This window comes from Podarcis gaigeae, assembly GCF_964106915.1.
Source record: "Podarcis gaigeae genome assembly, chromosome: 5".
NCBI lineage: Eukaryota > Metazoa > Chordata > Lepidosauria > Squamata > Lacertidae > Podarcis > Podarcis gaigeae.
The window spans coordinates 32359607-32385020 of NC_139681.1; the positions used below are offsets into that span (position 1 = coordinate 32359607).

Here is a 25414-nt window from a genome sequence, read left to right on the forward strand (position 1 = left end):
GGGCACCGAGAGCAGTGGTTTCAGTGCGCCGCTGCTTAGCTGGAAGCACTCAGCCTCAACTGGTGGGCAAGACTGCACAACAACAGTCTCCGGTTCATAAGAGGACCAGCCCTCCTCACAAATAAGCCTCTTTCAGGGAAGTCACTTGGCAATTTTCATCTGCCATTGGACAAGAGCAGCTGCCTCAGTTCTTAAAACTGGAATTTTATCCTTGCTCTCCCATTCAGGTCTTGTATACCTGAAGGAGCATCTCCACCCCCATCATTCAGCCCAGATACTGAGGTCCAGCGCCAACCTTCTGGAGGTTCCCTCACTGCGAGAAGTGAAGTTACAGGGAACCAGACAGAGGGCCTTCTCAGTAGTGGCACCCGCCCTGTGGAACACCCTCCAATCAGATGTCAAGGCAATAAGCAACTGTCTTACTTTTAAAAGACATCTAAGTCAACCCTGTTTGGGGAAGTTTTTAATGTTTAATGCTGTATTGTGTTTTTAATATTCGCTTGGGAGCTGCCCAGAGTGTCTGGGGAAACCCAGCCAGATGGGCGTGGTATAAATATATTATTATTATTATTATTATTATTATTATTATTATTATTATTCACCCCACACTCACATTCCTAAAAATGTACATGAAGCACAGAAGCACCTGCGAATACAGACAATGTACAGAAGGTATTTTTGGATCAGCGCAGATGACTGTGAAAGGCAAACTTAGGGCATATCTACATTAATCACTAAGATGTATTGCAGTTTATTCATCGTGGCTTCCTCTGTGATTCCTGGGAAATGTGGTATGGTGAGGGTGCTGGTTGCTAGAGACCCTTAGCCTTCTCTATCCCTCGTGAACTACAGTTCCCAGAGTTCCCTGGAGAAAGGGGTAACTATTGCATAAATTTCAGTCTAAGTCCGTAGCACAGATAAGCAGTAGAACTCTAGAGGCTGGTTTTGTTGTTCATAAGGAACACAGTGGAGGCTAAAGAAAAACAGATTTTTTTTTAATTCTTGGTAGTTTTTCTGATAGCTTTTATTTACATGGAGATAGAAGATTAACACCATCCTGCATATCGAATGGCAATATTACATCCTGCAAGTTCATGTACGTCCAGGAACTGGAAACGGTATTGTGAACCTGACAGTTTTACTCTGGGGAAACGTCTGGAGAATATAAATATTGACATAAAGATGTTCATCTCTCTTGGTACAAAAGCAAATCAGTATACTTCACTTAAAGTGCATCATTATTATTTCGATTATTACCTACCCTTCATCATCAGGCTCCAGGGCAGTTACAACCATTTAAAATTCAGTATTTAAAATATGTAAAACAAATTGCAAGAACAGGGTAGGTCCTGAATACATGCATCTCATGTATCAAAAGCCAGGATAAAGAGATGATGATTTATCTTTTATATGCTGCCTGTCTGACTGGGTTGCCGCAGCCACTCTTGAGCAGCTTCCAGCAAACTATAAAACCACAGTAAAACATCAAACCCATCAAAAGGCAAGCCCTTGACCTATTACAGATCTGTAGCCAAACAACTGTCCAGTTGGTTTCAAGTCCATCTATGGCATCCATTCTCTCCTCCCCATCACCCTCTTGGCATACGTGAGATGCACTGTTTCGCAGCTTTGAAAGCCAGGGTTCCCAGATCCTGGCCCACATACAATGCCTCTTGAATTTAACAGACTGACAGTATGCAGGGCATGACTGTTGTTCGACTACAACACCCATCACCCCTAGTTAGCAGGACCAATGGTCAGGGATGGTGGGAGCTGTAGTCCAATAACAGCTGGGCACCCAAGTTGGAGAAACACTGTTTATAGAATTGGACGCTGCATTGCTAGGGTCATAAACCCTAGGCTAACTGCGACACAAAGTTAAAATTAAGCATGCCTAAATCTGTGCTGGATTTAGGCCTCTCATCCCATATCTTCATTAGCAACATTGGGGGGGGGTGTTTTCTGCTACCCCACCCCTTATTCTTGCAAACCTTGCAAGTGGCTGCAGGAGAGGGTCACTGAGTCAAACCACGGGGGTGTTTTTCTAGGTCTAAAATGAAACTGTGACACTCCCTTGTTCTTTTTGCTATTGAACGCTGCCTGTCAATTAATCTTGTTTTATTTACAGCATTGGAATGTGGTTATTTTGTATGTTATTTTTGTTTTGCTAGGTTGTTATGAAATTGCTATCGCGTTATTTTGCTACGTTATGAAAGTTTTTGCAATGTTTGCTTGAAATGCATCTCTGCTTCTTTGTTGTAAGCAGCTTTGAGAAGTGTGTGTGTGTGTGTGTGTGTGTGTGTGTGGAAAAGCGGTATACAAATAAAGTGAATGAATGAATGAATCTTACTGACCCTAAACTGTTCCAGCAACAAACACCATCCACATTAGATCCAAAGGAACTCCTGCCTAATCGCTCACCTTCTTGGCAACAGAATATAGAAGATGCTGCTACTAAACATATGAGTTGCTGAAATACCAACCACAATTTTCACCCAACATATTTATTACATACAACTTGCTCTGATAACACACACACACACACACACACACGGAGAGGGGGGGGAGAACACAATTCTCTTTCAATTTTGACTTTTTCAAAAACTGGACACCCACAATTCTTGGTGTTGTCCTCTTTAGAAATGACAAGGCTTTTTACATTTGCAAGCAAGTTCATTGCCTGCACAGGTCAACCATCAACATTATGTAAACAAACTAGCCAAGCAGCGTGCAACTTGAAAGAGAGGTTAATGAATAGGACTGCATAACTACCAAGGTATTTGGCAAGCTGTCCACAATTTCTTAATTACCTTTGGTTTCCACTGTGTCACCAGTTTGCCAGCACAGCTGTTAATTGTCAGGATAGCTTATATATGTTCTGCCTACACAGACAAATAATTTAACTACCTGTATTGTAGCTACGTAAAATTTGTTTTCAAACTTTAACAAAATTTAACAGTGTTTCGTTTCTCAACTGTTTTGTGGATTTCAGCTGTGGTTTGTCTACAATTTCATTTGTACACTGCTTAGGCAGCTCTTTCATCGAGCAGGTTATATACATATTCTAATAAATAAAATAACAATTTCATTAGAGTTGGCTAGACCCAAAGCAAAGGCAGCTTCCCTTGGAAACAAGGCAAAAAAGACACACACTTTTTTCTGTAATGGATCTTTTAACATTTACACAAATACACTGGCTGCAGCTAGTGGGACTCATGTCGTGTTACTTACTGTTCCACAAGATTTGGGCCCTCCGTGGAAAAGATTACAAGCCATTCTCACGACCTCTGCTTCCATCTTCCTCACGCCCGGAAATATATCTGGATGAAGTGGGTTACTCCATGCAAATTCCTCATAAACCTTCAGGGAGAAAATTGGCACAGGTGAGATAGCTCCTCGAAAGTAAACCCTGAAAAGGTGATGCTGCACTGTACAGGAGAAAGTCACCTCACTCCCCATCCATCAAAGATGACTGGTTTCGGAGAAATCTCAGGAGGACCCTGCAGAGTTTTCTCTGCTATAAAGTTAGTCCCAGAATGCTTTGCATACTGTCATATCATCCAAATACCGAGTTCTAATGCCGCAGAAGCTTTGAATAGGAGTTACGTCTCACGTGATGTGTGAAGTGACGAGTGGAGCTATGCTTGGTGGCCTCAACCTCACAGACCCTACCTGTTCCACGCATTCGCCAACATCCACACCTTGGCTGCAAAGTCTGAAGCAGGGACCCCTAGGCTAAACCATGTGAGAAGCCTATATGCACACACAGAGGCGGCTTCCCACCCAAGGCATGAAGAGGTGTTTTATTTTCAACTGTCGCCATTCATTCCTATCGTGGCTGGGGGCCTCAAAACCTAGAAGCAGCCCAGGGTCCCTCTGAACCTCCGAGGGGGCCCTGCAGAGGAGTGAGGAAGCAAGCACAGCCCTGCTCTTCTCCTGCAGTTCTAATCACGTGGGCCTCAGGTGCCTCTACAAAGCTAGCGTGACATTTCTTCCTACTTATTTTCTATGACAGAAGGAAAACAAGTTTTAAAAGAGATACAGAGGACTGTTTGGGAGTCAGGCAGACTATTGAAAACCTTTCTTTTTTAACAAGCCTTCTTAGCGGAGATTTTGTATCCCGGCCTGAAGCTTGAAATTCTTTTTATGCGTGCTTTCATTGCAGAATCGCATCAGGTTTGTTTCACAGGAAGTGATTCGCGATAAAATGATTTAAGTAACCTCATTGTAAACTGACTGTAGCAGAGGCAGGGACAGTCTACCAAACTCGTCCACCTTTTCCCTACAATTTCTATCTCCATTGGGCATGGGAAGGATAGGTTTAACTGAATTAATGCTTGGAAGTCACAGCATGTGGTAGCCAAACCACACCTTACAATTATGAGCAAGACACATTAATACATTTGAAATGATTCACAGGGCACAAATTCAGGGGATTTCTGCTTCCAATTCCAATGTGTGTGATGCCTAACCAGTACACCTACTTCACTGGCCTGCCTGAACCTCATTTACTTACAAGTTGGATGGGGGGTTTTTTCCCTGTCACAATTTGTTTTCCACTTCACATTCCTTCCTGTTCCTTCAAAGTAGAACGCCTCATTACAGGGAGAATTAGTTATCCTTATTATTTAATTTGTATACCGCCCTTCACCCGAAGAGAGCACAGGGCAGTTCACAACATTAAAAATACAAAATGAGAACTTGCTTCATTTAAAATAAGTCATTAAAAAAATAAAAAAAATTGCACACATGCATTCAGTGTGGTGTAGTGGTTAAGAGCGGTGGACTCGTAATCTGGTGAACTAGGTTCGCTTCCCCGCTCCTCCACATGCAGCTGCTGGGTGACCTTGGGTTAGTCACACTTCTCTGAAGTCTCTCAGTCTCACTCACCTCACAGAGTGTTTGTTGTGGGGGAGGAAGGGAAAGGAGAATGTTAGCCACTTTGAGACTCCTTCGGGTAGTGATAAAGCGGAAAATTAAATCCAAACTCTTCTTCTTCAGGAAGAATCAGGAAGATTGGATCAAATTTAATGATTACTTAGTTAAACATGTTAAGTTAAACTAACTGAAAACAGCTTGCAGATACTTAATTGGCTTAGGATTTTATTTAAGTTAAGTGATGAATTAATAGGTTTAATTTTATAATGTGAAAATCTAAGGATGTTAATGTTTAAGTTACGGTAAATTATTTTAAGAACTATGAGTTGGAAAACCGTTAAAAGGACATGCAATGAAATTCAACCAAGGGGAAGCGAGGAAGTAATTTAATAATGTTAATGAGTGTAATTTTTTATTAGGTTATGATTTATGTTTGTTTTATGTGTTTGTTTATAATGTTGTGAAAATAAATTTTAAAAAAATTGAAGACAAACGCTTCTTCTACAAACTGAAGGATAAACATATAGATATTACCACACTGAATTACCTTCACAAGCAGATCCGTGAGTTTCTGATCCCCGCTGTACACTGTCCCAGACACTTTCCCGTCTTCCCAGTTTACTTCACCTGAAAGGACGGAGACAAGAAACCGCCCGTCATATTTAAAAGCACTTTGCCAATCAAAACTGCAGTTGACTGACTGTTCACACAACGGTCTATGGAGACAACATTAAAACTACAGTCTAGCACAGAGCTGGGGAACCCTTACTCTGCATGCAGAATTAGGCCCAGCAGATCTCCTTTTCTGACCCACAAGGCTGGTTTTTTTCTAAGTCACACCCACCTGCCGCTCGCCTGACCTTATACCAGGCGTTGGGCGGATAAAAACAAGGCAATATGGGGTTTTAAGACACGCTTTGTCAGAGACAACTATCAGCAGATAGGCATGGGGGTTTTTAAGCACTTGCAAACAGCCTGCCTCTCTAACTATTGCTAAAAAGCAATGATTAACCATGGAACTGTAAAGTTCTTATTTGCTGATTTTACTATTTACTATTGGATTCTAATGGATTATTGAATATTGATTTACTTGATCTATATGACCAGGAAAGCTGTTCGTGGACAAACGCTGGCTCCCTCGGCCTGAAGCGAGATGAGCACCACACCCCATAGTCACCTTTGACTGGACTTAACTGTCCAGGGGTCCTTTACCTTTAACCTATATGGGTTGGAAGCCACTCAGAGTGGCTGGGGCAACCCAGCCAGATGAGAAGGGTATTACTCACAATATTATTATTATTATTAATATCCTTATCATTACTACTATTACTATTACAACAGCAGGTGGCAGGAAATCATGCTGCAGAATGGGACCCAAACTTATAATAATCTATTACTGGAAAAGAGAAATGTCCAACACTTGTGAAAAATACATGGCAAGGAGAAATATTGAAAATCAGGTTTTACACCCCTCCAAACAGGAGCTCTCCAAACTTTCTAAGTCAAGTTAGTATTTCCTCATATTCATGCAACTAACAACATTACTTCGTTTTTATGAGACAGTGGCAGGGTTTTTATTTTGTTCTCTTCTCCATGAACTATGCTTCCATCATTAATTGAGAATGAAGGCTGAGTATTTGCAATACACAGCCATTTGCTGCTGCTTATTAATTAACATTGGCACTGGAGCAGAGCATAGCAGATGCTGAAACTGATTGACACGTGCCAGTATGCATTCAGACTCATACCCATAGAGCTGTATTCTTTCATCTTCTTCAGCACATCTGGCTGGCTCAAGCCTTTTGCCGGCAGGACTTTGACATAACCCGTTTTTTCTTTCAAGAAACTTAAGGTGCTGGCCATATCTTCCATAGTCTTATTCATCTGTTTCTTTATCTGTTAGGATAGACAAACACACATGCAAATATAATATGAACAGATTCTAATCATGGGGATAATTTAATTGCAAATTCCTTGCAAAAAAAATAGTTCAAGCCTTGAGTTCAATTTTAAACAAGCTGACCTCTTTTCTGACAGGTATGCTTTTAATTCCCTCCCCCCCCCCCCCGAGCATCAAATGATAAAGAGCAATAAATATGTTTCCTCCTAGCAAATTAAATAGGTAAGTAGCTCAATGCTTAAAAACTTACAATAGTACCAATAAAGGGCAATTTGCGTAAATTTCTGAAGAACCACTTTTTAGATCGTGATGTTAAACCTAGAAAGAAAACATTAAAAAAAAAATTATTATTCAGCCCTAAAATTTCCAAATGTATTTTTTTTTTATTTGCCAGGGTAGAGAAGAATCCCTGCTTCTTGAGTACAGAAGGCTTCCTGCTTCAGAAAGCTGCCTTCTACCCCTCTTGCATGCTTACCTGCACTGCCCTCTAGCCATCAAAGTTCCCAGCAATTTGTTGCCAAAACCTTTGCATTGCCCCTACTGATCCCAAGAACATCCGTGTGCACATCTTTGGGAATTGCAAAACCCTGCATGTACACAGGAGAAGGCTGGCATGCACGAAGTTTCTGAGCTGCGAAGCTTCCCCAGATGCTCTTAGACCAGAAGGGGCAAGGATATAAATGAAATGCATGTCTGCTTTGCGAAGCTGGAAATGCTCTTAAGCCTTCTGAATTCCTGTCTGTGCATAGCAATGGGGGTGGGGGGATAAACTCAATCCAAAAGCCTATGGATGGAATGAACACAGAAAGCAGCACGGATCACATTTGGACATGTGCTGTAGGAAAAAACACTAATACCAACAAGGGGGTGTGGAACCTAATGAAGGCCAAAAACTAGGCTTTTGTGTTAAACTAAGAACCAACTTGTTGCCTGTGTTATCAAACATGTCTGTATTTAAAATGCTACCTTTCTTTTCTCCATCAAGGACACATGTGCTCTCTCACACACACACATGGATATCAAGACCTATCACACCCTACAACAGAGAGTATAACATTTCTTCAATACCATAACCCTGAACTGCAGAGGTGATGGCTAATTTATGAATTTGTTGCATTTGAGTACGTAACTTGTGCACACACTCTCTCTCTCGCCATGAACCCTATCAACATATAACTTTATTTGGTGGACCTATTCTACAACACCCAACTTTGAACATTTTCGAGCCAGCTGTTCAAAACGAAACCACAGTTAAGCCTTTTATTTCTAGAAGTATTTATATACGGCCCGGTCACATTAAGTATCAAGGCAGTGGGCATCGCAATGAAATCATAAAGCAATGTGGGAGTCCCAAGGGCTATATAGGGAAGAAGCCCCTGCGTCTGTGGTCCCAATCCCTGGAATAAAGCATTAGAGAAATGGACCTGAGTGAGCCTCAAGCTCACACCCTCCCATCTCTCCTGGCTGAGCCACAGGAAATTTGAAAGCTTTCATTTCTGTTTTAGATCAGCTAAAGCTTGCTCATGCATCTAAACCTGAGCAAACTGTGGTTATCCTTAACTCTGATTATGGACACAAACCAACTCCAAACCAGGCTGGCTTGTTTCCACTAATATTATGGTTAAACACGGTTTAAGATCTGGACAACACACCAAACTGTGGTTAATCTTAAAGAGAAATGGAAACTTCTGCTCTCCTCCTTGAAGCTGCACTGGAGGAGAAGCCAAGCGCTCATAAATTATAGTTTAGTCTTAGGGCCAAACACAGCCATCGACTTGGAAATAAAATAAGGGGAAGTGTTAGTTGGGACTTTCTAACCTCACCTCGTTGCTACCACAAAGGTCAGGGGCTTTTTAAAATGAAATCCTGTTTGAAGAGCATCATGCTACACAAATGCAGTGGACCCCCCAATTCCTCACATCAGAGACGCACAAAGCACTTACTTTCTTGTTGGAAGAGGAACCTGTATAGCCAAACAACCAGGAGGGTAGCCCCAAATGTGGATGTTACCAGTTGCCAGGGCTCAGCCCCAGCACACTTTGCATTCACGACATTTCTTGTTTCGTTTAAATATTGCAGAAGGATTTCTTTGTAAGGAACAACCGCATCCTAGAAAAGAAGACAAAGGACCCATGAGGTAGAGGGCAAGGGCAAGGCCCAGGCAGAATGAACAAATGTGGCTGGAAAGTGAGGTTGATTTATTTGCTATGAGTGTTTTAGCCCCACCTTCCCCTTCAAAGAAATGCCCAAGGCAGTTTTACCATCGAAGCAAAAGTAACGCCAACAATAAAATACAAAAAAATAAATTGAGAAGAAAAGAGGCAGCAAATAAACACATCAATTAGCATGTCAGAGAGGTGGTACAGTGGCACCTGGGGTTAAGAACTTAATTTGTTCTGGAGGTCCGTTGTTAATCTGAAACGGTTCTTAACCTGAGGTACCACTTTAGCTAATGGGGCCTCCTGCTGCCGCCGCACAATTTCTGTTCTCATCCTGAGGTAAAGTTCTTAACCTGATGTACTACTTCCGGGTTAGCAGAGTCTGTAACCTGAAGCATCTGTAACCTGAAGCGTCTGTAACCCGAGGTACCACTTTATTTAAAAACCGGGGAGGCAGCAAATTGAGTTACCAAGATCCAAAGGAAGAAGGATAATTTCATAACACTTTGGTTCAATTTTATCTTGTTTGTAGGTAAAGAGGGCTTTATGATTCTGCTTTTGATTTCAGTTACGATTACTGAATCCGGATTACAGCCCTAACAAACTATTATACACCTGTGGTTTCTTTGTGTTTAAAGAAATTGTTATTGTATGCTTTGCAGTTTCTTTTGTGTATAGATAAGAATGGCTGTTTGTTCGACAATGCAGGATGCCTGCAGGATAGCTCAGTCGGTAGAGCATGAGACTCTTAACCTCAGGGACAGGAGTTCGAGCCCCACATAGGGCAAAAAGATTCCCACATTGCCGGGGGTTGGACTAGATGAGCCTCGTGGTCGCTTCCAACTCTACAATACTATTGTTCTAAAGTTCTCAGCTACAATATTTGTGTATCGGGAAAACTAATAAAAATTATTTACCCCAAAAATGGACAGGCAAAATCCTTGCTCAGTGATAAGTGATGTTGCACAGAGGTGGAGAGTCATCAAAGAGGGATGAGGTGGGCTTTTCTCAGCAGGAGGTTCCAAGGTCAAGAAGTGGCCACAATGAAGGTCCCAACCAAGCACAACTCAGTGTCCCAATCAAGTGTCCCAACCAAGCACAACTCAGATATTGAGGGAGATGCAAAAATGAGCCTCCATGGGAAATCTTAGGGAGAATTTTGGCTCAAATGGGACGACAGCTCTGAAGGTAACTGTGTCCCAAACCATTTAGCGTAGGGTTGGGGAAACTGTGGTCTTTCAGATGTTGCTGGACTACAACTCCCATCATCCCTGACCGTGGGCTATGTTTGTTGCACAAGAGCACTAAACCAACCTCAATTATGCCGCCTGACTTTGCTGGCATGTGAATGAATCCTATCTGAAAACAGCAACCCTCTCCATCAGTCCCCGTTAATCCAAAATAAGAACCACCAGCGCACAGGGATAAATCCATGTTTAGTTTCTCCCACTAAAACTAACCGGTGTTTGCTGTTCTTGAGACTGTGTCTTTTGTAACTGCTTTCGTCATCAGCCAAGATTTCCTCAAGGTAAGTTCTCCCTGTGTAAGTTTAAAATTACAGCTCAACAGCAACACGGAACATCTTCCAGCAAAGTTAGCCTCCCATTCATTTCCACAGGGCTGTCTTGCACCGTGAGTTTTGAATGGCATCAATGGACAATGCAGGATCTGCCATATCAGCTTGAGGTTCCAGAACTTCAGCCCCACAAAGGACAACTCTGGAAAGCGTAGCTCCTTAAACACAAGCTTCCTTTATTTTTCCTAACATCTTTTGTTGTAAGTAGAAGGTGGGGGAAGACCTCTGCTGTAGCAAATGCACTGAAGAAATGCCTTTCCAGTCTCAATCTCAATACAGTGGTACCTCAGGTTACATACGCTTCAGGTTACATACGCTTCAGGTTACAGACTCCGCTAACCCAGAAATAGTACCTGGGTTTAAGAACTTTGCTTCAGGATGAAAACAGAAATCGTGCGGCGGTGGCGCAGCGGCAGCGGGAGGCCCCATTAGCTAAAGTGGTACTTCAGGTTAAGAACGGACCTCCAGAACGAATTAATTACATAAGCAGAGGTACCACTGTACTTGATGAGTGTTGCTTCCTACCATTTTCCCTTTCCCACCTCACTGTGTAACCTTGAGCCCACACCCCTTAAAGAAACCAACCCTTGATATTTCAAATTCACAGTTGCGGTCCTTTGTCAACCACATCTGTCATATCCAGCTCCCAATCTCTTAAAGCCGCGCTGCAGAAAATACAAATTTTCACAGCTGCACTCTGCTCCTCAGACCTGTTCTTCCACATCCAACTTTTGAAACCTTCTTCTGAGCAAGGTCCCTACCAAGGTGTGGCTTTTTCGCCTTAATTGAAATGCACAATAGCAGAATGCAGTGAGTAAGCCTGTGGAATCCTGCTTGTGGAATTTGCATAGGCCACTATGGGAAGCAAAATGCCAGGCTGGAGATGCCTCTGGTCTAATTCAAATGAGCTTTTGTTCTGAATTAATTAATTATAATAATAGTTTGATTATTTGTACCCCGCTCACCTGACTGGGTTGGCCCAGCCATTCTGGGCAGCTTGCAACATTTATAAAACATAATAAAACATTACACATTTTAGGGCCATCCACATCATGAATGCAATTAACATTTGCACCCCCAGAAGCGGAGAAGACGGGAAGTTATAGACAAGAAGGATCCCTTGACACCTTAGATGTCTGACACATTTATTGACTAGCAACTTCTGATAGTTGATGCCACAACAACACAGTGGCCCTACAAGGAGCCACAGAACAGTTTTATTCAAAGGGGAAATAATTTGAATTGTGGGAAGAGTACCAACAATGGATAACTAATACGAGACATATCACGGGGGGGGGGGGGAGACTCACTACTTTGGTGCACCAATCATTATTGTAACCAGATATGCCTGGATAGCTCCATTGGTTAGAGCGTGGTGCTGATAATGCCAAGGTTGCAGGTTCGATCCCCGTATGGGGTAGCTGCTTATTCCTGCATTGCAGGAGGCTGGTCTAGAATGATCCTCAGCAATCATTAATATGATACCATGAGCCATTATACATTCCAGCAGCTGTTCTTCTTTCTCTCCTCAACACATCCAGTTCCTGACATCACCAGCTGGCAAGATAAGGACTGTCCAAAGCTTTGGAGAGCCACTGGTAGTCAGCGTTGACCAGGGTCAGGGAACCTGTAGCCCTCCAGGTGTTGTTGGACTCCAACTCCCATCAGCCCCACCAACAAGGCCAATGGCCGGGGAGCATGGGAATTGTATTCCAGTATCTGGAGTCTCACAGGTTCTCTACCTCTGGTGTAGACAATGCTCAGCAAGATGAGACAATGGTCTTGACTTGGCGGACGGCAGGTTCCTATGTTGCTAACATGTCGAAATACAGAAGTTTCACAACTCCCCTCTTCCCCTGCCTGCCACTTCAATCCCTATGCATTTGTTTACTTGCAGGTGCATATCTGACTTACCGTATATACTTGAGTATAAGCTGACTTTTTCAGCACATATTTTATGCTGAAAAAGCCCCCCATGGCTTATACTCGAGTGAGGGTCCCTTTCGGGTTGCTCCTTCTTCCTCCTCCACTGCTGCTGCCACCAGCCTCTTGGCAGCACCCTAGGTAGGCAGGGGCACGGGAGGGGCTGGGGGGGAAAGAGAAGCCGCCTCTGCTTTGTGCGCATGCACGCGCACACACACGCACTCCAGCCCACCAGGAGGTTTGTGGTGTGGTATAACTGGCTTATACTCAATACGTTTCCCCAGTTTTTTGTGGTAAAATTAGGTGCCTCGGCTTATATTCAGGTCGGCTTATACTCGGTAAGTAATACGGTAAGTAATGCTTATAGACGGTAAGTAATTTCTACTTCCATATCAATGCATATATACCGTATTTTTCGCTCTATAACACGCACCTGACCATAACACGCACATCGTTTTTAGAGGAGGAAAACAAGGGAAAAAACATTCTGAATGAAACAGTGGATGTATCATTTTTGTGCTTCATGCTGTGGCCACAGACATGTGATCTGATGGTGAATTTGGGCTGACCCAATGCAAAAATCCTGAGAATTCCTGTGGATCCATGCTTTTTAACCACATTTTTGCACCATTGCAGCCCCAGGCAACAGTGGGTGCGTGATTTTGGGGGGGCAGGCTGTAGCCATGGGCATGCTATGTGATCTGATGGTGAATTTGGGGTGACCCAATGCCAAAATCCTGAGAATTCCTGTGGATCCATGCTTTTTAACCACATTTTTGCACCATTGCAGCCCCAGGCAACAGTGGGTGCGTGATTTTGGGGGGGCAGGCTGTAGCCATGGGCATGCTATGTGATCTGATGGTGAATTTGGGGTGACCCAATGCCAAAATCCTGAGAATCCCTGTGGATCCATGCTTTTTAACCACATTTTTGCACCATTGCAGCCCCAGGCAACAGTGGGTGCGTGATTTTTTTGGTGCAGGCTGTAGCCATGGACATGCTATGTGATCTGATGGTGAATTTGGGGTGACCCAATGCAAAGATCCTGAGGATCCATGCTTTGTAACCACATTTTAAGTGGGGAGCGAAGGAAAAACAAAGAAGGGGCATTAGAGGGGTGTGCAGAGAAGCAGCTGGCTAAGAATGCAGGAGAGGGATTTAACGGGAGGGAGGAAAGAAAGGCAAAAGTTTCCCCCCACCCAAGCCAGCCAGCCATCCATCCATCTCTCTCTCTCTCTCTCTCTCTCTCTCTCTCTCTCTCTCCCTCCCTCCCTCCCTCCCTCCCTCCCTCCCTCCCTCCCCCTCTCTCTCTCCCTCCCCCCTCTCTCTCTCCCTCCCCCTCCCCCCTCTCTCTCCCCCTTCCCCCTCTCTCTCCCTCTCCCGCAGCAGCACCGGAGCTTGCCTGGAGGGGAGGGGCTTTCCCTGCTCTTTGTTCCGTTTCAGCAAACACAGCAACGAAACAGAGGGGGTGGGCAGTAAGACCCTGAGGCAGAATGCAGGAAAGCAGCTGCTTCCTCTTTTCAGGTTTCGCTTCTCCGTGCAGCGTGCAGCGCCGCGATTTGATTTTTGCATGATTTTTCGGCTCCAGGGACCACACATTCGCTCTATAACACGCACAGACATTTTCCCTTCCTTTTTAGAAGAAAAAATCTGCGTGTTATAGAAGGAAAAATACGGTACATAAGCCTACTTTATTAGGCCGCAGCAAGTAAGCTGCATGCATTTTTCATTATCCGAAGCCTTTCGAAAGAGGAACAAAGAAAGCCAGCCAAGCAATCCCTTTTTTGTCTTATGCAGAGGTGCTTCTTATCCAAGAGAGGTTCATGTTCCCTTTTTTTTTAACAGAGGTTTGAAGTTCAGCATGAACTGTTCTATCTGCTCTTTATCAGGATGCTTATATAATACGGATCTGAAGATTAGAACCTGCTAAGCTTGTGTCTTCTACCAGAGTACAAGAGATAACAAGCCTCTACTTTGCAGCTATGCTCCTTAACAGGAACCCCCCCCCCCCAGCTTTTATTGCTACTTCTCCTTACACCACCATTACACAACATAACTGCTGATGGCATGCAAAAAACGAACCACCTGGTTCTGGACAACCTCCCAAACCATCTCCCTGGGTATTCCAACTAGCAACTGAAAGTTAATCCTCTTTAACATTTGTTTGAAACTGCTGGGATAAGCTACTCAGGGACACAGAACAAGGTGTCTCCATGTATGCTGACAACACTAAACACCCTTTCTCTATCTTTTTCAGGGCGTTCAGGTGAGGCAAAGCGAGTACTGAACAAGTATGTGAAACCAGTAATGATCTGCATGACAAAACAGGAGTCAGAAATGGGTTTGTTTGTATACCCAGAAAGGATCAAAATTGCAATCTGGGGTTACTCTTTGACTCAACTTTGTCACAGAGTCCCCGGTAGCCTCTGGGATAGTAAACTGCCTTTCATCAGCTTATCAGTGCTGCGGCATCATCTAGATCAGGGGTCAGCAAACTTTTTCAGCAGGGGGCCGGTCCACTGTCCCTCAGACCTTGTGGGGGGCCGGACTATTTGGGGGGGGGGAATGAATGAATTCCTATGCCCCACAAATAACCCAGAGATGCAGTTTACATAAAAGGACACATTCTACTCATGTAAAAACACGCTGTTTCCTGGACCGCCCGCGGGCCTGATTTAGAAGGCAATTGGGCCAGATCCGGCCCCTGGGCCTTAGTCTGCCTACCCATGATCTAAGCAATATTAATGATTATGTATTCTCTTTACTAGTCTTCTAATTTGAGGACATCTTCTGTATCCCCTCATACCACTCCAACTCTTATTAAGAGCAACCTCAACTCCAACAGTTGCCTGTACTTTTTTAACAAACAAAAATTGTCTAACAAGAGGTATTTCAGTGGTTTCCAATTAGCAAGTTGGAAAGAATTAGAAGCAATGCCGTGGTTTAAGAATGCAGATACACCCTGAAGAACAAAGACAGTTTCTGAAGATCCAAAATTCCAGAGGCCATTAAAGTCCCTGCTCTTCAAATGCAGATTCTTCAGAGAAATGCAGTTCTCACCAAAACAGAGAACCTGCAGTCTGGGCTATGCCATTTTATCACACTGTAAAGTATATTCACACAAGAAAGTTCAAAACAAAGAAAGCTGACCTGTCAGGGAGAAGATTTAAGTTAGAACTCTTCAGCCTGACATGCTAGCATTCTTTGTGCAGGGAAATATATATTCAGCTCTGTGAGCCTCAACTTGAAGACTAAAGTAACACAGTCCATAAACAGGTTTGCTTTCTTAGTGACAACGAGATCACTATAGATAAAATTCAAGGCATGCCTGCTTTCTTGCTCAATTCCTATATACCCTAAGGAACCTTACTGCATTTTTGACCTACAGTATGAAAAATCAGCCCAGACTGGTAGGAGTCTGTGATAAAAGAATGTTGCAAACGTATAATTTGTTTTGTTTTTCATTGATATGATATATAGCCAAGCTGAAGACCCGCAATTCTGTGTACATTGTGTGGTGCTCCTTGATCTAAACTGCAAGCTCATATATTCCTGAATAGATGAAGAAGCTATGTAAATTAACAACAAACCGCAGTGGGAAAGCTTTGAGACAGTCTGAAATAAAGACAAACCACATGAAAGATCCATGTGAACATGTGAACACTACAAATGAAAAGAACTGTAAATGAGGACTAATAAGAGAGGAGATCTCAGAAATGTATGTCTAGAATAGGATGGGGCGGGGGGGGGGGGAGAAAGAAGGAGACATGCTTGGAAACAGCTGAGTCCTACTGATTTACAAAGCCTATTTGTGTGTTTTATCTCCCTTAGATGTTAAAGATCACTACTGAGTACTGAAAATATAGTCATTCTGGGCCTGATCCCACATGCGGCCATCACAGATGCATGTCTGGATTCCCACCACAACACTCATCCATGTCCCAATAAATTGGGTGGATGTGTATTTTGATACAGGTATGTTCTGCTTATCCACTAGTTGTTGCATATCCTACACTGTGTGGGACTTCAGCTATATCCATGACTAGATGCTTAAAGTGACTTCTTTATCTATTGTTAAGAAAAATCAGAATAATGAAAAACAACTGTTGCTTTCCAAGATGTCTCAGTGTTCACTCTTTTTGAGGTTTACCCTGAACCTGAAAAGGAGGGCATTTTGATTTATGGAAGATAAGTAATACGTGTTTTCCAGGGGAAAATGGAGTAATCTGCATAGGGTAACATGCACAGGAGAGCAGAGGGGTGGTTTTTTTTTTTGAGTCCATGGGTCCCTTGATCAACTACAGTGGTACCTCTGGATGCGAACGGGATCCGTTCTGGAGCCCCGTTCACAACCTGAGCAGAACGCAACCTGCGTCTGCGTGTGCTGTGATTCACCGCTTCTGTGCATACGTGTGACGTCATTTTGAGCGACTGCGCATGCGTGAGTGGCGAAACCCAGAAGTAACCCTTTCCGGTACTTCCGGGTCGCCGTGGAACGCAACCTGAAAAGATTTAACCTGAAGCGTCTTTAACCCAAAGTACTGTCTTTAACCAAAGAACTGTACATTCTTTCTGCAGTATCCCTGTGGGGCTCAGGAGCCCAGTTATGTCACCCCTTGCCTGCAGAGTTTTTTCAAACACGTTCCCTTGTGGAGTGCTTCCTCAGCCTCCTCTCCTTGAGAGTCCTCCAGGCAGCCACTGCTGCCCCCCTGCCCCAAAGAGAGGTGCCTCCTCACACTGCCCCACAGGGGCCTGGGACTTTGTCCATTCCCAACAGCAAGGCCTGGCAGGCAGGCGGGCTGAATCCCTTGCTTGCTTGCTTGCTTGCTTGCTTGCTTGCTTGCTTGCTTACTCCGAGGCTGCCTCAGCTCCTGGCAACCAGAACCCCATGGCCAAGAGGCACCATTCATCTGGGAAGCTTGTAGCCAGGGCTGCTGCAACAAACAGCTCTGCAAGCCTTTGGGAGACACAAGAAGGCATCAGGAGGGAGGGAAGGAAAGAGGGATAGAGGCCAGTGTTGCCCGCAGCACCCCTGGCCATCATTCAAGGCGCCCCAGTTGAACTGGCTGAACACCACTGCTTAGGGAATAATCTAATTTCTCATGTTGATTCTACTTGCCTTTATTAATCAAAGCTAAAAGCACTGAAATGGCCAAGCTTACCTAATATCATAATTTCAATTAGTATCCATTAATTGTCACAAATTTATAAAAGGGGGGGGTCAAATTTTTCACCTCACATCACTGGAGCAAATTCATGCACAGTCTTAAACTTTTAGGCACTATTAAAAACAGATGGTGAGTCTCATGAGCATGGATTGTATCAGGGTGGATTTGATTTAAATCACAATTTAAATCACTAGTCAGTAAGATCTGATTTAAATCACTAGTCAGTAAGACTTGATTTAAATCATTTTTTTTTTACAGAAAGGCTCATTCTTGCTGGTATAATCTTAATATTTACAACCAGATGAAGGTTTCATTTTTGGAATAATAAATTTTCAGAGTAGTTTTTACAGTTATATCAAAAATTACTTATTTGGTTATATTATTAGAAATACATAGTTAACTGTTTATATTTGGACAACTTTTCTACTATACTTTATTGGAAGGAGAAAAATAATAATTTCCTTAATAACAATTTAAACAATTTATTTAACTAAAACAATAGCATTATAGCATATGTATCTATGTTTGTTAACTGATGCAGTTAAACAATTTTTAAAAAAAACAACTTAGGCTGAGTTTTAGCATATATGAAAAACTTAAAACAAATCCTTATTTCCTGATGAACAACCTTTGGACTATAATGTAACTTAAACAGAAAACTATCTTTAGAAAGATTTTTCCTCCAAAAGTATTTTATTTTAAAAATCCGATTTAAATTTTTAAAAAATCCGATTTCTTTGATTATTATTTTTTAATTACTGATTTTTATCCACCCTGGATTGTACGCAACAGTTGGACATGCAGAGAAGTGACAGCATGCAACTGCCACATTTGCAGTGTGGAATGATGTGATCACACCTCTGCTCGACCATCCTTCGCCACAACATGTCAGGCTGCATTTTAAAAAGAAGGATTTCGACATAGGACAAGGCCTGGATCATTTTTACCACATGCCCAAACTCAGCCCATATTCGAGAACTGATTCACATATGGTCGGTGTCCTGCACAGGTATCACCTCTGGACAAAAAAACCTGTGTACAAGGTCACATGTACTAAATGCATGCAACCATTTCCCCCTGCATACATACAGTGGGAAGCTACAACTGGCAACATAAAACACTCAGCAGGATTTAGGATTGATGTTGTGTTTGTTAGTTAGTTTGTTTTTTAAAAATCCATTTATTAAAAAGTTACAGTACAGTTTTGTCCACTGCCATAATATCACATAGTGACCAATGTTAATTCTCTATATTCACCTATGGACAACCTTTGGGCCTACAGGTGGGAGAAAAGATGTTGCCATGCCCACTTTTCATTCTGGCCCCACCCACCATGAGCTCTGCCCACTGCCAGCATGTGAACCCTGACCAATGGCCCCCTAGGCTCTTTTGGGGGGGGGGTTGCCTAATCCTGATGGATGCAATCCTCTTTGGGCACTCAGTCATCTGAGGAAAGAGTAGTGTGTTGTGCACAGCAGAAATTTATGGGTACACTCTGCCGTGATTTTTCTGGGAGGGGGCCAATTGATACGTCAAAAGCAGGAATCACCAAAAGTGCAGCTGCCGTGCTACAAGTTCACACAATAGACTTTGCTGTACAACTATGGAGAAAACAACCCCAAAAAGAATATGAAAAGCAGCCTTTTTCTTTTCTACCAAGTACCAAGCTAGGCACAATAGTTGGTTTTCTGCCCATGCAAAAACACCAGTTTCAACCATCAAGCCCTTAGCCTTTTCAGGGTAATAATCTCTGCCTTTCAGCCAAGCTTTTAGAATGGAGCAGGGAAACCAGCGTGGGCTAACTCAAGATATTCCCCAGAAAGACTCTCTTGAAAAGGATACATTTAAAGTATTCTGTTTTTTAAAGGATATTTAGGGCAGGCCACTTTTATCTGCCCGCCCCCCTTCACTTCCTGTTTTGTAAACTCTCTACTGAGAAAGTAATCTGTTCCATTCCATTCTCCACTCACAAGCTTTTGTTTTATTACCAAACACACGCAGGGTGCCCATCTAACCACTTCCCCAGTCTGGGTACTTTCCTATTTACCATTAGGTAAGGGGGAAGCAGATGGAGTGGAGAGAGGGAGGGAGGGAAAGAGAGAGAAAGAGTGAGAGAGAGAGAGTTGTGGAGAGAAAACAGGAAAGACAAACAGGGAAGTTATCCAGAGATCTAAGAGAGCAAAGCACAAAAGCATTACGGGGAGCGAGTTCAGCAAGGAAAAGCTAACGCCAGGCTTTGAGATCAATCTGGAAACAGGGAGATGAATAAGACCCATAGAGAAGTCCAGTACTTTGTTTTATAAGGGGAGAGGGTGGGCGGCGGGAGGAGACCAAGGATAGGGGAACCTGTGGCCTTCCACATGCGAGAGGACTACAAATACCATCATCCATAAACACTAATGGCAAATGCAGCCCACCAAAGGACCGCAGGTTCCCCACCCAAGGGGTAGACCGTCCCTCAGACTGATCTGCAAAACATAGTGATGGGGGTGGGGAGGGTAGGTCCTGAGACTGGCTGAGCTTATGAACAGATAAGACTGAAAGACCCCCAAGCAGAAAATCCGTACTGCATCCCATTCGAAATGGGGGGGGGGGGTGTGGTATCCGACGACGTCTCGCTCACTTGCCCCACCATCCCAACCTGACCTTGGAAAAGTTGGTTCCTGGCTTGGCATTAATTATATCCCCCTGCCTACCTACCTAGCGCCGCCACCTCGGCGCACTGTTTAGAGGAGACGGCCCAAGCGCCTAGTGGTTGGGCTCCTTCTCTCCCGACGCTCCCCTCGGCGCCCCACCACACGGGTCGACCCCCGCGGGCTACGCGTGTGCACACGAGAGGGTGCCAAAGTGCCGTGTCTACTACTCCCGGGAGCGAGAGGGGCTCCGGAGAAGTTTCCCCTGGAGTGGGGGAGCGCGGGGAACGGGGAAAGCGGAGCGAAAGTTTGACGAAACTGGAGCAGGGGACCCGAGAAGTGATGGAGAGGAAGGAGCCGCGCGCGCGCCACCAGCACCTCCTCGTCCGGCGGGTCCCCCAAATAAGTGAAACAAAACCAGAGAGGAGCTGCGGGGACGACACAAACACTCACCATGATTCTCCACAGCCTCTCCGGGCAGCCTTTGCACGCGCGGGGTCAGCGAGGGACGCTGCTGTTGCTACTGCTGTTGTTTGTGTTGCTCAACTAAATCGGCCTGAGCGTCGGGCGGAGAGCTGGGCTTTGCAAAAAAAAGGAGGAGGCGGAGAGCGGCCGCCCGCAGATCCACCCCAGCCTGCCTCTCTTTGCGCGTGACTGGACAGAGAGCGAGAGGGAGAAGGAGAGGGCGGACAGGAGGGCAGGAGAGAGAGGAGTCGCCGCCGCCGCCGCCGCCGCCCTCTTTCGCTCCGGCGCGGCTGTGATTGCAAGAAGCGCCACCGCGCGCCTCTCCGGGTGCCGGCCCGGAAGCAGGCCTAGGCGCCCTCGCAGCCTCCGCCTCGAGTAGCTCGCTCGCTCGCCACAGGCCTTGGCAATCACAGCGCCCTCTGCCGCAGACCCGCTGGGTCCAAAGGCCGCGGAGCCGCACGCTCGCTTTGCCCCTGGCTCGGGCGAAAGCGAAGCGGGCAGGGGACGCAGCTGCAAGGGGAGCCTTTGGCGCGCGAGGGGAAGCGCTGGCTAGAGCAGAACGAAGACACATCTCACCGCGGCCTGCTAGAGCCAGGGTGGGGTAGGGGTTAGAGTGGGTCGGAGGGAGACCCGGGTTCAAAGGCTCACTCTGCCGGGAAAGCTCACCCGTAGGCCGGTGGCTGCCTCTCTTCTCAGCCTACCCCTCATAGACTTGTCTTGTTTTGAGGATAATTTGGAGAGTAAAGGGAACTATGCTCCCTTGAACTTCTTGGAGGAAAAGTGGGGTCTAAATACAATAAAAGGATAATAAACAAACATGACCTGACAGCAACAGCGCTTGCTCCCACTCGTGAGCATGTTTTCCGATACTGGAGGTTGTGCTTGGCATAACCTTATCCTCCATGATTTGTCAATTTTCTGCTTAGGAAAGTGGGGAGAGGTGATGACCCGAAATGCTAAAGACCGCACTGCATGCACCTGACAAGGTAGCCTCTCTGACCCAGGAAGACATGCTCAAATAAACGTGAGAGGGTTTAAGGTGTTAGCAGACACTTTGTTGGTTTGGCTGTTACAGGCTAACATGGCTACTACCAGCATGAATGTTGTCTTAAGTACCACAGAGACTCCAAAATTACCACTACAGTACTATCCTTTTGCCCACTTCAGACTAACTACTGTATATAGTGTTTTTCAAATACACCACCATTTCCCGCATTAAGAAAGGAAAAGAGAGGAAAAATCCACCATCACTCTAATGAAGTAAATACATTTCTGTTCTTTACTTCCAAACTCCCTGGAGTATGCCACTTATTCCTTGCTGTCGACTTCATGCTCTTGGCCTGTTACTAACTAGCTTCCACCCCGTGCAACTCCCCAGAAACTGTCCTACCAATGATTATGATCCATTGCAATCCACCTTCCACCCACTGCACCCCACAGAAACTGCCCTATTACCAATCACCTCACTTCCAACTCCTTTTTGTTTTGTAAGGAGTCTCTGCTCCAGAGATACTTTGACTGTCCCCTGCTGGTTCTTTTCCTACCTCTTTAATTGCTCAGTGATTACTGTCACCACAAGGTGAAACGTTTTGTAGTTTCTTTCTTTCCATTAGGAACTCTTAGGATCTGTTCTTAATCCTCTTCTTTCTCTTCTCACTACACCTGGGGGACAACATCAGAGTTTGTGGCTTTCCATACCACCTAGAGCTTTCCACCAAATCTTAGGTCTCCATTTGTGTCTGACATTTTGTGTTCAGGTGTTTCATTGACACCTGAAATCCAGCTTGTCTCTGACCAAACTTCTCTTCCGTCCTAAGTTTTTCTCTGTTTTCATCAAAGACATCACAAATCACCCTGTTGATCAAGCGCAAAGCTTTGGATTCATGTCTGAGATTTCTTTTTCTCCCTGTATTCAGTGACACAAGGGAAAAACTCAGTTTCTTGACACCAGCTGTATGCACAAATATTCTCTTGAACTGGAGGTTCTATAAAATATTTGTTACTCAGGGGTCAGCAAACCTTCAGTAGGGGGCTGTCCCTCAGACCTTGTGGGGGGCCGGACTATATTTTGGGGAAAAAAATGAATTCCTATGCCCCACAAAAAACCCAGAGATGCATTTTAAATAAAAGGACACATTCTGCTCATGTAAAAGCACACTGATTCTCGGACCATCCATGGGCCAGATTTAGAAGGCAATTAGGCCGGATCCGGCTCCCGGGCCTTAATTTGCCTACCCATGTGTTACATGCTTACTCTTTGGTTGTTCGGAGGGTCCTCTATTACAAAGAATACATGCTGCAAAATCTTATAAGAAATGTTTTAATGCAATTGATGTTGCAGGAACTATGTTGCCTTTTCCCACTATTCCTATGCAAGAGTGCCTATGGTTTAAGGTTTTCAGTCATTCAGTGTAAATCAATAATTTTTGCATGTGCAAAACTCCTTTTCTGTTGTAGGAAGCTAACTTGAAAGGAGTCCTACAGAGTTAAGCTTGTCTGTCAGTAATGCTACAGGTACCATAGGGCTAAGTGTAACCATATCTTCCCATTGCTTAGATCAGGGGTCTGCAACCGCGGCTCCGGAGCCGCATGTGGCTCTTTAACACCTTTGCCGCGGCTCCGGGGCAGATACTAGCGAGGGGAGAAGGCGCATGGGGGCGGTGCGTGCGTTAGTCACGCACCGTCCCGACGTCACCTTCCCACCCGCCCACCCGCTACATTGTAAGGGGCATGTACACTGATCACTGCATTGAAAGAGGGCATGTACGCTGGTCACTGTTTTGAAGGGGAGTGAAGAACACACACACACAAAAAGGTAACTTGTTAATTTAACGTTTACTTCTATGAGGAGGAGTAATTCTGAGGGGTCAAACAAAGAAATAATAAAAAAGTGACAAAAAAGTTATTTTTATAATGACGAGTTTTGCGGCTCCCAGGTTTTTTTTCTTTGGAAACGGGTCCAAGTGGCTCTTTTTGTCTTAAAGGTTGCAGACCCCTGGCTTAGATGAAACAATTCAGAAGCAAGACATAAAACTAGAATTTCTAGTCCTGTGGTGTTTATTTGGTTAATTGATCAGAAGATCAGCCTAAAAATTCTTCAGGATCTACAAAGCTGTGCCTGATAAACAGGCAGCGGCGTAGCGTGGGTTGTCAGCACCCGGGGCAAGGCAAGTAATTTGCGCCCCCTAACCCGGGGCAAGGCAAGTAACTTGCGCCCCCTACCCCCTAACCATGGTCATTAATACTGACGGCTCTACTCTGGGGCAAACTCCGTGGTGACTACTGCCCTCCATGGTGTTGTTTTTGCAATTAAAGGACCCCTGCCTCAAATAAAGCATCTTGGGGATTGGGGAGTGGGATTTGCCAAGGGAGCTGGGAATTGCAGTTCAGTGGCGGGACAGGGGGAGAGGGTCCCTTCCGCGTCTGGGTGCCGCGGGCCCCTTTGCGCCAAGACGCACGTCTTTGGGCGTCGCGGCGCAGCCTTCTCGGTCTCCCTCCCCGGCCGGCTAGCCCCGACGCGGCTTCTTTCTGGCGCGGGGAGGGGGCGCCTCTGGGGCCAGTGCGTCGGCCGGCCTCCGGCGCGGGTGGGTGGGCCCCGTCGGGGCGGGTGGGCGGTCTTGGCGCGCAGGCACTAGAGCGTAGGTGGCTCCGGCTGGGCGCTTCATTCACCGCCGGTGGCGCATTTGGCGGGCTGCGCGCGTCCAGACAGCGACCTGAGCCTGGGCGGCGTGGCGCTTGGTGCCGGAGCCTCCGCCCGTAGCGCCGTCGGGAGACCCGGCCGGAAGGAGCCTCGAGCCGGCTGTCGGACGCGGCTGAAGCAGCCAGGGCGGCATGGCAGGCAGCGGCTCCTCGGCGACTCCGGAGGCAGCGAGCGCGCCCCCCCCAGAAGTTGCGCCCGGTGCGGCCGGCCCCCCTTGCACCCCCCACGCTACGCCACTGTAAACAGGCCAATATATTTTAAATTATTATTATTACAATGAGTAATAAAAGCTGCTGATGACATGCACTGCCTTCAAAGAGATGTTCCCTGTGTGTGAGAGAGAAATGAATTATTCTAAGCTGATACCTGTTGTAGCACATGAGTACATCGTCTAAAAGTTACCTTTTTAAAAAATGCATAAAAGGTAAAGGGGACCCCTGACCATTAGGTCCAGTTGTGACCGACTCTGGAGTTGCGGCGCTCATCTCGCTTTATTGGCCAAGGGAGCCGGCGAACCAGAGCAGCACACAGAACCGCCGTTTACCTTCCCGCTGGAGCGGTACCTATTTATCTACTTGCACTTTGACGTGCTTTTGAACTGCTAGGTTGGCAGGAGCAGGGACTGAGCAACGGGAGCTCACCCCGTCGCAGGGATTCGAACCGCCGACCTTCTGATCGACATTTAGAGGGAGAGGAAAGGAGATGCCGCTACAGGACGGCTGCCAAATCCATTGCCCTGCAGTGATTCTGTCAGCGAGATGTGAAATGTTATGAGCAGCTATTTCTTTTACTACCAGAGCTGCTAAAAAGTTGTGCCATTTCTGTGGACATGCTGAGGGAATTAAGAGGTTCTGAATGTGGTGTAACAACGCATGTCCCTGACATGCCCCATTTTTACTTGCTCCACCAGCAGGACATCACAAATAGAACATCCTCACTGGAGGAACTATTCAGAGTCCCGCCAGTGGCATAAGTGTTGCTTATCAACACTTCAGCCCAGTCAGCAGAGCAA

General features: G+C 45.2%; 1 protein-coding gene across 1 annotated transcript in view; it reads right to left on the reverse strand.

Moving 5' to 3' along the window:
• Positions 1 to 21335, reverse strand: part of SGPL1 (sphingosine-1-phosphate lyase 1) — a 32701-nt gene extending 11366 nt beyond the window's left edge. Inside the window, exons 1-6 of the mRNA XM_083740710.1 lie at positions 20691 to 21335; positions 8722 to 8887; positions 7029 to 7096; positions 6627 to 6774; positions 5426 to 5505; positions 3232 to 3360 (exon numbers count right to left, since the gene is read on the reverse strand). Of these exons, the coding sequence (XP_083596836.1) occupies positions 3232 to 3360; positions 5426 to 5505; positions 6627 to 6774; positions 7029 to 7096; positions 8722 to 8887; positions 20691 to 20693 (594 nt within the window). The 5' untranslated portion in view covers positions 20694 to 21335. The remainder of the gene's footprint in view (positions 1 to 3231; positions 3361 to 5425; positions 5506 to 6626; positions 6775 to 7028; positions 7097 to 8721; positions 8888 to 20690) is intronic.
• Positions 21336 to 25414: the final 4079 nt, after the last annotated feature.